General features: G+C 39.6%; 1 protein-coding gene across 3 annotated transcripts; it reads left to right on the forward strand.

The window, feature by feature from the left end:
- The first annotated feature begins 403 nt into the window (after window positions 1-403).
- LOC135111647 (palmitoyltransferase ZDHHC22-like) lies at window positions 404-11,710 on the forward strand. 3 transcript variants are annotated; one of them, XM_064025161.1, is made up of 7 exons: window positions 404-562; window positions 2,194-2,405; window positions 3,323-3,441; window positions 5,487-5,696; window positions 6,069-6,192; window positions 6,431-6,562; window positions 6,932-11,710. In XM_064025161.1, the coding sequence occupies exons 1-7, from the start codon at window positions 505-507 to the stop codon at window positions 7,067-7,069; spliced, it is 993 nt and encodes a 330-aa protein (XP_063881231.1). In that variant the 5' UTR covers window positions 404-504; the 3' UTR covers window positions 7,070-11,710. The 3 variants fall into 3 exon arrangements, with proteins under 3 accessions (XP_063881231.1, XP_063881233.1, XP_063881232.1); XM_064025163.1 differs by having other exon boundaries at window positions 474-493; XM_064025162.1 differs by lacking the exon at window positions 404-562 and adding an exon at window positions 747-774.
- The last annotated feature ends 2,160 nt before the right edge of the window (window positions 11,711-13,870 follow it).

Consider the following 13,870-nt stretch of genomic DNA (forward strand, 5'->3'; position numbering starts at 1 on the left):
ATCATTACCATCACAAGCGCAAGAGATAAATGAATATCAAGGGAAATACACGGCGAGAATAAGCCATGACGACAGGAAACAGAGAACTTGGTGTGCAAAAAGAGGCAAATTCTGAATAATCAAAACACCGTATTGACGAAAATATACACTGAACGGGAACAAGAAAGCTTCACAGATCACGGCAAATGAAAACACGTTAATATGAATGAAGACAAAGACTCAAAGAGGGAAATAAAGACGAGAACATGGCATGAATGTAACGAGACCCTTGCGATAATCAATACACCTCAGTGCGGGGGACAAAATTACGGAAACAAATCCCTCATAAACCGCTCATATACCAAACTTTGACCATTGAACCTATATTAAACAGATAAAGACACACATGACTCCTCTTATATAAATCTTAAATAGCTTGTAGGTTGTTAAATAAAGCTTAAAATGAGGTGAAATGAGGCGTTTCAGCTCCACTTGCAAGGCGGGGTTTAGGAAGGTAATGGAGGCATGTCTGTGCTGGCTGCGTATTTCCCATCACTCGGTTCTAATTTAAGGCTGAGAGACTGTGAGTTATTTATTGTCAGTGGTGTTCATGGCTTTGTTCCACGTCCATAATTGTAATAGAAGTGTTCGTGTGCTTTGTATTTACGTGGTGTCAAGGGTTGTGCTTCAAAAGGGGCGGTGTTATGTTAGATGTTTAGATTTGTTAGGTTATCTGTGTAGTTGTTTATTGTCAGTGGTGTCACTGGTGTTGTTTCACGTCCATGATTGCTTGTAGTGAGATGCTAGTGCTTATCTTTGTATTTGTATTGTATTAAGGGCAGTTAGTGAAATGGGTAGATTACGGTATCTACATTAGGTTACGTGTGTAGTAGTTCGTGTCAGTGTTGCTAATGATCATGTTACAAGGCCATAGACCTCAATAGAAGTGGCTGTGACCAGTTTTATTTGTGTGTTGTAAAGGGTAGTTAGGTTTAGGTGACTGCTTGTTAGGTCGTGATGCATCAGTTCTTTACAGAACCCTGATTCGCGTCTCGCTATTGCTCGATTGAAATGGGATTAGAGCCTTTATTCCTAAGTGTGTAAATCTTAGCAATAGCGGCTGCTTATGTATTCAACTGTCTCCCCTCTAAAGGACAGGCTAGCATGGAGACCTGGTGGGAACATAGGGTTATAAGGTGGGGGAGGCCAAAATAAGCCAAATTTGGGAAATGTCAAGTCAAAGGAGAAAACACTTTTGGGAGAAATCCCTAAATAATAGTCAATAAACAGGTAATATCTGCCTCCCCCACTCCCCCCATATCCCCTAGGTATGCTCACCTGACCTTTTGAAGTCATTGACCTTGCCACTTGGTGGCCTCCATATCCACAGCTACGCTATCCTTGCCAGTAAAATTGCAGTTTAACACAATACATCCTGTCTCCTTTTTCTCATTTTCTATCCCTAACATGCTTGGGTTCCTGGTGGGAAAGCCAAACTATCCCTAATTTGGACTTAAAACAACAACAACAAAAAAAACCTAAGGAAGAGACACCATATTTTGAAAAATTGGGAAATTTGTTGTCCAACTTTACCTAACTTAACTTAACTGGTGGTGGGAGGGGAAGAGCTGCAGTTGGTAAGATTATCCCCAAAATGTTTTTTGGTGCCTTATCCCATCTTCATGCTTACAACAGGCTCTAGGGGAAGGTATCAGGGTTTTCTGTATCATCATTGAGAGAAACATCCTCGAGAATCATTTAATTGTCTTTATGGTCTGGAAATTGCCTTCAAGATAGTCACTCCATCAGGGGACTATGCCAAGCACAAAATTCACAGGGCATGCCATGCTCAGGAACCTAGCTGCTGTTCTGGAGGAAAGTTAACTGTGCCTTGTACTTCTCCTGGCCTCCTTTTCATTAATATCCTTTGTCCCTCTCTTAGTTCTTTCCGGTGTTGCACATTTTTCTCCTTACATTTTTATCACATCATTCTTTTGTTCCACACACTCTATAGATTCTTCACTGTGTTTTTTCTTGACACCAAGAGCTGCGTTCACCAACAAACACAGTCTTCCTACACCACCACTTATTTCCAGTCATTGACACTTTCCTTTCCTTAACTATTAACACTATCCACTCCTCACACTAACTTGTTTCTCCTAGTAACACCTTTGTTTCCCTCTACTGATGGCCTCCATTTCCATTCCTCTGCAGCCAACACGGGGCAACGCCACCACATCACACGCCAGGAGCTGCCACCAGTAGACTGGATGCGGTCACCACTATGTCTGTGTCGGCGGATGTATGGGTTCTTCCTCAACACGGACAAGTTTGTGTTGTTGAGGCGGGTGGTGGACTTCATCACGAGCCTTGCACCTGCCACAACACTTGTCATCATCCTGCTTCTTAGTTATCATTCATATCAGGTACCTCAGTCGCTCAGTCACTTCACTTTCTCAGGGAACTCTTTGATATATCCTTTCCTTGGGTAGTTTGATAATTCAAGTATCATATCCTTATCTTGGATAGTTTTTGTCTACTTTAAGTAGTTTTATTAATTTTGGGCTTTCCCTTTTTCTCATTCCTATTTCTTTGTCCTATTCCTTGCTCAGTTTATCCCTGCTTTGTCTTCTTTGTTTTCATGTTTGTTCCATCTTTCTCTTTATCATCTTCGTCTTCACTCATCATGGAAGTTAATTCACCTTCCATTTACCTTCATCAGGTAGTGTCTTCCTCATACCTCTCAGTTTACTCTTTTTTGGTTGCCTTCACTTTGAGGGGCACATTGCAAATGGTATTGGCAAATTGATATTTTCATTGGGTGTATGCTTCCATTTTGGGCATCATTGGCTTATTATTTAATTTTTTTGTCATAATGTTTGGTTGCTGTTTAAATATCCAAAAATGAGAATCTTACCCTTTCTTATGTGGAACCAAACCCAATCTCTATTTCTGGTAGTTTGACTTATGTACCTACTGACAGAACATTCTTTGATAAGTCATGACAGATAAAATTGTGCAACTTGCAAATTGATTAGTTGTCATGAAACTTTTTATCTTTCTTTTTTTGTTAGAAGTAGACATGTTGAGAGAAGTTTCCTTTAGTTATAACATGTGCTGATGACTAACTAGGAGCACTGGGGCCTGCAGCAGCTTTGCCAGTGTGAGGGTGACCCAGGAGTGCTGTACTGTATTCATTTAATGCATGCCACAACTACTTCAGAAATGTACATAATCTTGATGGTTAGCCTGCATGCCATCATGAAAGACAAGATGTAGTGAGACTGTTGAATTTGTTTTTGTGTAAGAATAACGTCTTCACATGATCTCTCTCTGTCCACAGCTTATGAAAGCTAGCGGTTTGAACACCATTCTTGTGTACTTCTTCAGCATTGAAATTTTTGGAAATTGGCTGCTCTTTTTCTGCACCAAGAGCTACATTGACAAATCCTCTGGAAATAGGTAGTGTGTTGTTATTAGCTGAAGTGAATAGACTTAATTTTGTAGTGAAAGTTAAAGGTCACAGAGTAATTGGACCTCATAGTAAAATTTGCCCTGTAGATGTATATTTGTATTTTTACACAGTGATTTTTTGATAATATGTAACAGTAATGTCAGTCAAATTATTCCTAAAATCTTAATACATGCAAAGTCTTATGTAGTTACCTTTTCATAATCAAGCATCTAAGCCTACATTGGACATTAGGTTAGTGTATTAATTGGCTAGCTACCTCAGAAAGCACTACTTTGGAATGCTCTTCTTATGTAGCATTGTTTTGGCATAAATTTGACCTGTCACAAGTGTACCACCTCACACACCACATGCACCAAACCTCACAGTTGTTTGCACTGTAATATGAGGCCCTAGAATGCAACTTGCCCATAAAGATCCCTTCTACGGTATTTTTATATCGACCCTCACCTCAGTTACCTTCTTTAAGGGGGATCTCATCCTGGTGTGTAGATAAGTAGTAGATTTAAAAATGAGCTGGGAGTGAGAGTGTACTGTAAGTTCACTATGTACGTATTAGTTTCATTTTCCATATCTTTGTGCAAAATAACAGGATATAGACATGGTCGTATGGCACAGCAGAATGAAGGTGCAAGGGGGCTGTGAGTTTCCTCCATTCATTATTCTACAAGTTCCTCATGCTGTTGTAGCTGTTTGCTGGCTGGTATGTCAGTCATTCCAAAATGTTCTGTTCAAGAATACTATACCAGTAATTGTTTGTATGAAATGATGTAAATCAAAGCTTTTCTTCATATATTTATGGAAAAAAAAATGTTCAAAGAGATTATTAAAGAACACTAAGCTAGCACTTAAAAAATATATTACCAAATTAATTAGACTAGAAGTACATATGCATGTGTACAAGTTTCCTGCAACCCTTCTCTTGTTATAATTATCTAAAACCTCGAGCAATTCTATAAAAATAATTTGTGGGGATAAGGACACTTGCATCCTTGGTGCCTGGTATTAGTAAGATTTATATGCTGCTAGACACACACACACTACACCTTTTGTGACATTCACTACTTCCAATATTGGCAATGTGAATGAATTGGAATTCAAAACCATGCACTATTAGACACTTACTGAAGAAATATACATGTGATCATTCACGTACAGGGAAACTGATTGATTGACATTTGTGGTGAGCCAGTCTTTTGACTGGGGAAAACAGTCGAAATTATCTTGTACAAGCAGAATACCATCCTTGATATGGAGTGCACTGCCAGAATGTTGTTTAAACAGAACCAGCAGGGAGGCAACTGCAACCACTTGCAGATAACTTAGATGTTGTTGGATATGAGGGGAGGGGTCATACTGAAAACAGTGCAGGAAACTGAGACATTAGGACCTAAAAAGCCTGTTGCAGTTAAAAGTTAAATGTATTTAAAAGAGTATTAAAGGGAATGTGTATGGATAGGACTAAGTAAAAACTTTACTGCTGTGGTCATCTTCATGGATCTGTCTGGAGCAAGAAGCATCAGAATACATACACATTCGTGTTGTTGAATGACGGGAAAATTGGCGCAAAGAACCCCGTGCCTTGTAGTTGCTAATCTGAAGGGTGTCTGTGTGTTGTGGTGCTTTGGCTTGGTGACCACAATCCTGAGAACTGCCTTGTGTGAGCTGGGGAGGCATAACTTGATGCAGTGCATGGGGTGGCAAGGCATGGCTCACACTCAAACCCGCTTATGCCCCTCTGGCTTCTGCTATGCCTAATTTGGACTATGACTATCAACACACCAGGTGAATGAAGTATGCGTGGAAAGGCATCTTGGGTGCAAAAAAGCAAGATACACAACACAAAGTACACAGTAGCATACCTCAAAAAAATAATTACTAAAAATTGTACATTCACTTGTATACACATTTTAAAGTCACAAAATAATACACAAATACAATAAGATAAAAATATATGCATCTAATATCAAAAGTCTACTTCTTCCTGCAAAGTACACCACCCTCCCTTCCCCCCTCATCTCCCCGTGGCCTGCAGTGAGCTAGCCCCGGGCCTGTCCCACGATGACTGCAAACAGCTGCGCTACTGCCCCACCTGCAAGATCTACAAGCCAGAGCGCAGCCACCACTGTTCCCTCTGTGACCGCTGCATCCACCAGCGCGACCACCACTGCTTCTTCCTCGGCACCTGTGTTGGGGGCTACAACCTTTGCTACTTCATCCTTTTCTGCTTCTATGCCTGCATTGGGTGAGTATTATCTGCTGCTTTATTCTCTTCTGCCTGTCTTGGATGAAGTACACACAGCAGAATAGATAGATATCATACAGTAGCATCAGTTGGAACATATGTATCCATATAAGTGTTTGAGTGTTTTTATAAGTCTTTTATGCATACCTGATATAATATGCATGCAGTTTAGTAGTTTAAGGGTCCTGTATCTTCATGAATGCTTGTTTTTTATTTATTTTTTTATTTATTTATTTATTTATTTATTCATTTATTTTTTTTATAGATTCTTTCCTCAAAATATCAGAAATATACTAGGTAGCTGATGTAGCATCCTGGATCAAATAGTTCATCTCACACATGCAGAGCACTAACACCAGCACACTCCCACAGGTGCCTGTACTCTGCAAGGCTGCTTCACCGCTACTACTCTGGCACCTACCTGAGGGCATTCTGGTCCTCTGAGTTCCTGTACTACTTCTATCCCGTCACCCTCGTCATGTGGATGCTGGACAAGGTGGGGACTTAAGGAAGCCTCATTTTTACCACCCCTTCTGTGATGTGACAATGTACGCTTTAATATCCCTTGTAGTGTGGAAATGGAGGTCTAATTCTGTGTGATGAGAGAATGTACACTATAATATTCCTTGTGCTGTGGGAGTGACCTTAATTCTGTGTGTGATAACAGAATGTATACCTTAACATCCCTTGTGCTGTGGGAGTGGAGGTCTGACTCTGTGTGGGTGTATCTGCAGGCCCAGCTGGCAGAGGTTGGTTGGGTGACACTGCTCTACGTGTCCTCAGCCACAGGGGTCTTCACTGGGTTCTGCGTGATACAGCAGCTTGTGTATGTCCTTCGAGGCCAGACAGCCTACGAGTACAACAAGGTAACAGGACTCAGGCATGTTGTTGATGCTTGCAGGGGGTGATTGGCTGTTGTGGAGATAAAATTAACATGTTTTCTTTTCATTTAAGCCTGAATATCCAAGGCTTGTAGTGTGTGGATATGCAGTGTAATGTTTGTGCTAATATTGCAGCGTGACAGTGAGAGGCCAATATATGATGGAATGCTTGTGAATGTGAATGTGCTGTGTGTGGATGCCTTGCCTTGGCTAATCTGTTTTTATTGAAGGGAATGCCAGAGGTAGATGTTTTTCAAAGTTCTTTATTTCTTTATTACTTTCCTGCAAAATGTATTCATGAGAGAAAACTAGACTTACGACGATGATGGAATGACACGTTGCCTTGTGCCTCAGGGTCTGCTCATGGTTCACCGCTCAGCCTTCCACAACTTCCTCCACGTGTTTGGACGGTACTGGATCCTCCACATCCTGATCCCCTTTCCCCGTCGCCGAGCCTCCACCGACCCACGCAGTTTCCTCAAGATTGTCTGAGAGTGCGTCATTCCCTCGGTTTGTGTGTGGGGTGGTCACAACAACTCAGAGCTTCTGTCACCCTCTCGTAAATATCTCGTCTGCTAAGTAAGAATGAATTTGTAAGAACGACTTCCTTTCAGAGTAAGTTTTCATTTCAGAGCAAGTGTTTTGGGGGATGAACACACTGATGTTAGAACAATGTTATATAAATTTCTACTTAATTTGTTTTCTCAACATCTACTTTCAAATACTTTTACTCATAGATGACTGCACTTTTTAGCCTAACAAATATCTGTGGCTCATATATTTTGGAACAAATGTGGTACTTCAGAGTGTCCTCCATCCATGCGATCTTCCATATCATTCATGGTAGCCTGAAGTGCGGGAATAATGTGTCTTTGATCTCCACTACGGATGATAGTTTTGTACAGGGAGGTTGTGTACGGGGACGTCCATCACCTGCGATCCTTGACAACCGAGGCTTTGAGTTGAGAAGGTGATGGCTTTGTTTACCTAGTGTCACCATAGAGCAGGACTATAGTTTGTTATCATAAAAAAGACCTACATATATACTATTCCTGAACCATTTAGATCAGACTTTATATATATATATATATATATATATATCAGTAGTAGACATATCATAATGTAAGAATGTCGCAAATATTTTTCCAGCCAAAAAAAAGCAGAGTTGATAATGCAATTTTAAAAGAGAGCAGAGGTCTTGAATGTGGGAGGGTTGTGGATTTAACTCACGGTTTTACACTTGGTAACTATAGAGTCATTCCAACCTTCACTGTTTTATAGAGGGTTAAAAACTAAATTATAACATTTCTACCACACTTTGACACATTTTGATACAAGGTACGAGCAGGTTAGATGTATCACCAGTGCTAATTCCAATTTCTACAAGGTCAGTAAGACTGTTGTGTTGTGGATGTGACACTAAATATTCTCAAGTAACTGAAACATTCTAGTCAACACACACTTGGTTGTCCCTTCACCAGGCAGTCATGGATTCAATAGCAGCACAATCCTGAAGCATATCATGTCACAGACGCTTCCCACACAGCAAGACTTAACACGCTGACAATTAGTTAGCTGAGGATTTGTTATCCGTGATGTATCATCCTTTATATGCACAAACGGGGTATACAATGTACAATGTTTTTACCACACACGTCATCCTCAACTGGAGCTTTGGAGTAAATATTCAGCACCTTCTTGTATGCACTGTTTGAAACACACCTTGTAGTTGTCATCTTTGCACAGGTGCAGAATAATTTGTTACTGTAGATGTTACTTGTTTAATTGGCACAGTTTTAGTCTCTGCACAAATCGTACCGTTACTCGTGCAGCACCAAAGTAATGAGTTAGGTAGAACGTTCCTAGTCAGATCATTTGGAACAGGTATATTTTTTATATTGTATAGGTGTTTTGTTTGTTTCTAACCATGTCTGCTCCAGTACTGAGGCAGGGCTGTCACCATCTTGTTACTCAGCCTGTGTGTTCCTCACCAGGATATTCTTGTTTGTTATTTTGCTTCACAGTCTGAAGTGAAATGTTTTATCTCGGTGTTTTTATACACATGCATGTATATTGGATTTGTTGCTACTTTGTTCAAATTTCAGTTATTTTCTTTCCTTTCTTTTCTGAGACAGAAGAAATGGCAAGTTTATGAAAAGTATTTAAGTACATTTTCATGATCTTTTCATAAAAGTATAGAAAAGAGAACCTTTTTATTGGTTGTTGGTAAAGTTGGCTACCTCAGTGCTTATGTCCCTCACTTGAGTTAGATTTTCTATTTGTTGAGGGTTAAGGGAAGGCAGATGGTGGTGGTGGTGGTGGTGGTGTACTGGGGCAGAGTGTTAACCACAGGCTTGGTAGGCCCTTCTGTCATGTGCTTGTAGTCTGCATGATGGCCAGCATAGCGTGCCGGTGTTCAGTATGCTAGAAGGACATTAGTCTTACATCACTTTTCCTTGCACTTTCTCTTCTGCTACAATGCTGTACTATGCTAGCACCAAAACTCTTATTGGGTACTTTCCAGTGGCACATTGGATATCATTAAGAAGCAGCCATTGCTCAATTTGCTCATTTGTTTGATATTCTTGCTATAAACGCTTCACTTGACTCCCTCCGAATATCACAAACTTTGCATTTCTGAATTTCCTCAGTGAAAGAATTTCCAACATTGCTGTGATACTTTTCATATCATTCCTTTGAATGTCCTGAATGTACATATTTATATATATGCATATACATACATATATAAATAACTACATATAAATTGTATGTTCCTTGAATATCTTCTACAAGTGTGTAAAAACAAAATTTCCTTGCAACTTACCAAGTGCACTGCTGATATCAATGTAGCACGATGCAGTGTGTTGCCCTGAAGAGGCTGTGTGTGGCCACCCACCCCAGCACTGGGGGCTCTCCTGGGGCCTCATGTGGTGGGGAGGGTTGCATTAGGAAGCCAAAACACAATTGATTTTGCAATTCATGTATCTCACTGTGATTTTCCTTTTTCTGTTGGCATTTTCTTGACTTATACATATTTAAAGTCATACATTTTGATTGTTGATTGCCACAAGCAGACTTACAAGTATCTTCCATTTAATTAAGTCTTGTTGATTGCCACAGGCAGGCTTATCTTCCTTGGGTACCAGGAAGGCATCATGAGATCTTCCATGCAGATTGTGTTAAAGAAAATGGACTTTGATTTGTTGTTATTAAATATTATATACAGTGTGCTTTGTGAAGTTATTGGTGTCATTTTTATAATGTTTATCCCTGAGGGTGAGGTGTTTTTACTATTGTATGTGAAGCATGTTCTGTGCCATTACTGGGTTCTGTCATTCCGTCACAGTGCAAGGTCTGTGATTTTTTGTTGCAGGGATTACCACACCAAAGCAAATGAAACTTTATTATGTGCCAACACCAGACACTGACCAAAGCTGTCACACACCCACACACACACACACACACACACACACACACACACACACACACACACACACACACACACACACACACACACACACACACACACACACACACACACACACACACACACACACACACACACACACACACACACACACACACACACACACACACACACACACACACACACACACACACACACACACACACACACACACACACACCAAGCATTTTTTGTATGAATAAGTGGGAGACATTTATTTGATTCTTGTTGGATGTATATTCCACATTCTCATACTTTGTTATAAGCTTGTTGCTTCATTTATTCATTCATTCATGCACTGCAATTTTTTATATCAGCAATTCTCAAAAATAATACTTATGAGCTTTTACCTCTGAATTATTATATTTATAAGGATACAGTAATTGGGGAGGGAGTAATGGAATAATGGGAGGAGGGGAAGATGCTCATAGTTGGAGGAGGAGGAGGAGAAGGATAGGAGATGGTAGTGCATTAGTGGATGATGAAAGAGAAGAGGCCAGTATTTTGAGAAGGATGGTGATGGTGGTGGTCATGATAATTGTGTGGTAGCAAGATAGTAAGAGGAAGAATGAAGTGAGTCATGAAGAGGATGAGGAATGGAGGTGATAGTGGAGTGTGTAAAGAGCACATATATTGGGTTACCTTGTTATAAGTATGAGTATGCACACCTTGCTCTTAGAATATTAGAGTACTCGCTATGATAAAGAGTAAAATTTGCGACCATATTCTTAAACACTTCTGGACTGCACTTCCTCTACATTCAGGAGGCTCTAGTTGAAGTGGCATGGGTTTTTAAGGATGTTTTCACAGTTCTAGTGACAGATTAACAACATTTCTGCCTTATTAATAGGAGAAACACTCCTGAGAATTCGGCTAGTCATCTCTGTGGCCTTGGAAAACAGTCATGGTGAGAGCAAAGTTTTTCATAATATGGACCTAGTCTGTCTAGAGGGTGCCACCATCACACAAAGAGTCTGATCAGGGTTGTGCAACTCAATAATGGGTTGTTCAGTATACTTTTGCAGTATTATATATGTATTTGTGTGAAATGTGGAATTTTTACTTGTCTCAAAACTTCATTCTTTTTATATCCATACTATTCTTGCTATTATGATTCATATTGAATTATATCAAGATGGTAAGAGTGTTGTGAATGGGAGTTACAGGAAAGTCATCATTACTATATAGGATTTGCTCATTTGCTCATTATGAATTGTAAGCAAGATAAGGAAGGACTTGACATGGAGAGTAATCAGTGTGAACTAAACACCTACAGTAATGCATATCCACCTCAATTTGAATTAGGGAAAAGATGTATACATTATTAGATTATTTGGGGAAGCCTTTACATCTAGTTATAGGAAGGATAATCAGCATCAGTTCTAAAATCATGCATATTTGCCTTAATTTATACATTCTACTTAAGAAAATAAGCATTACCTCATTGTTTTGGGAAATCCTTTACCTCTCGTCACGTCACAGTGGTATGGATTGTACTGTTACGTAACAAGTTTACCAATATGTAAAGCTTTGGTCACAATGCATTGAACGTTATACTGCACTGCACTTATTAAGATTGCTGCACTTCGATGTCGTCCATTACCATAGACTAGCACTTTATGTATGATTGAGAACCTTGTTTACAAAAATATATGATGAAACTATGACATGAGTTTGTTTCTAAGTAAATACCTTCCTTTACCACACGATTCGCTTTGGACTGAGGAAGATAATGGTTCCTGCAAAGACAAGTAAGTAACTGGAATAGATTCAGACATCAGGCAGCTGTTACAGCGTCAACATGATGGCTTAATTAAGGAAAGACCGGATAAACTTTTAGACTGATATGAAAGATAAGTATTGGTAAAGGATAGCTATTGGATTCTTGTAGCTTCCCATTAGTTCATTGTTGAGAGTGACAGTTTTTCTACATGTCTTGCTCTTTGCACTTCCTTTGTATTCCTCTGTATCTTTTTGTATGTCTCATAAAACAAGAAGAATTACAAGAAAAATGCAAATATGAAAAGTTTCCATTGCTTAACAAGAGAATCAAGATGGGATATGTTGCAGGTTAAGTAACAGGCAGAAGGAAGCACAACAACGGAGTTTAAAAGTATCCTAATAAAAGAGAATTCAGTCATCATGACTCGTCCTGCTCCATGAAAAATATGAAACGTGGAATTTTTACTTTGTCACGTAAGATAGTGTTCAAGGCAAGCTTATGAAGAAAAATGAATGATAAAACATGAGATTAAGAGCGTGGTTATCTTCAACAGACAGACAGACCGACGGATATTTTAGTTTTCCCACTGATCAAAGTACAAAGGGTGCTGTTGGCTGTAATAAAGCGAGGAGAGTCATAACAACAGCCCGTCAAATTATATAATGGGTGGGGGGCGAGTCTCTCTCTCTCTCTCTCTCTCTCTCTCTCTCTCTCTCTCTCTCTCTCTCTCTCTCTCTCTCTCTCTCTGTCAACCAACACTAGTACAGTGGATATTCTGTAAATAAACAAATAAATAAAATGAAAGACTGCTTCAAGAGTTTACTGATTTAGGTATAAAAATAAAATGAACTCAGAGAAATCATTACCACTTAATGCTAATAAATAAACTACTAATCTTTGGCTCTACAACAAACAAACAAGAAAGGGAAAGCCTCTTCGATCCATAAATATGCAGAAGTCGTGAAGCTACGTATATTTGGGGCATTTTTTTTTTCCCCTTCAGTAGTCTCCCGCTCAGACACATGACCTTTGTTGTCACGGGAGGAACAACAAATCATCGAGCTAAGTCTGCAACACAATTGAGACTATTCTAAGACGTTTCATCGTCTCATCTCGACACTTTTTACTCTAGTCAGTGCAGTGGACGCTGTGAGTCTTTTCAAGGCTGCTTTCTCGGCTATAGTAATAGTTTAATAAAGATTCTGCAATATCAATGGGGAAAAAATACTTATAAGTATCCGACTCTTCATCTCTGTGGCTTTTAAAAATATTAGTGAGAGAACAGAGCGTTTGTTGATTCCTGGTTGGCAGAAGAAAACTTGTACAGCATTGTATTAACGTGGCAGGCTACTGGTTTCAATTTGTGGCTTCTCTTACTGACAGATATAGAGATAAATCGTATATCCGGTATTGTGACACACTAGACATGCTAAGATAATCTCGCGAGTGATATGCGTAGAGTTCTAGTTTATTCATTTATCAATTAATTTATTTTATTTTATTTATTATTTCTGTATCAACCTACACGAGTAAACATCACAACACGGGCATCTTCTGACCTTCTCCGTTTATCAGTGTCGATTGCAAGACGTAGAGTGTTACTTTGGGTGTCTTGGCGGGGTGACACACATTTGATCTGAATTTTTACAACAAACGTGCCAAGTACGATCGCACCTGTCTAGTTTGGCTCCAATGATCACTGGAATATGCATCCTCTTCAACACGAGGGTGTACAGCTAGACTAGCCACCAAATGTTTTAAGAGAGAGCAATACGCAGTCTCAGAGGAGTAAGGTGTTTTACTGCAGGCTAACTTCTTACAGTATATGAGTGTTGTACTTAAATTAAGAATCAATTGTCTCGTCTATGATGCTCTGAATAATTTTGCCTCTTTCACACGACTATTTTCCAAGGCCACAGAGATGATCAGCCGGGTTCTCAAGAGCGTTTATCCTGTTCATACTGTAGGAATCTTGTTAACCTATCACTAGAATCTTAATGATACCCTTGAAAACCTGTGCAACTTCGATTAGTCTTTAGAATGTGGTGGAGATCAGCGCAGAAATGTTTCAGGATATGGTCCTTATTCACGCACCTTCTACGTT

The sequence above is a fragment of the Scylla paramamosain genome, chromosome 22, assembly GCF_035594125.1.
Source record: "Scylla paramamosain isolate STU-SP2022 chromosome 22, ASM3559412v1, whole genome shotgun sequence".
In the NCBI taxonomy this organism is placed as follows: Eukaryota; Metazoa; Arthropoda; class Malacostraca; order Decapoda; family Portunidae; genus Scylla; species Scylla paramamosain.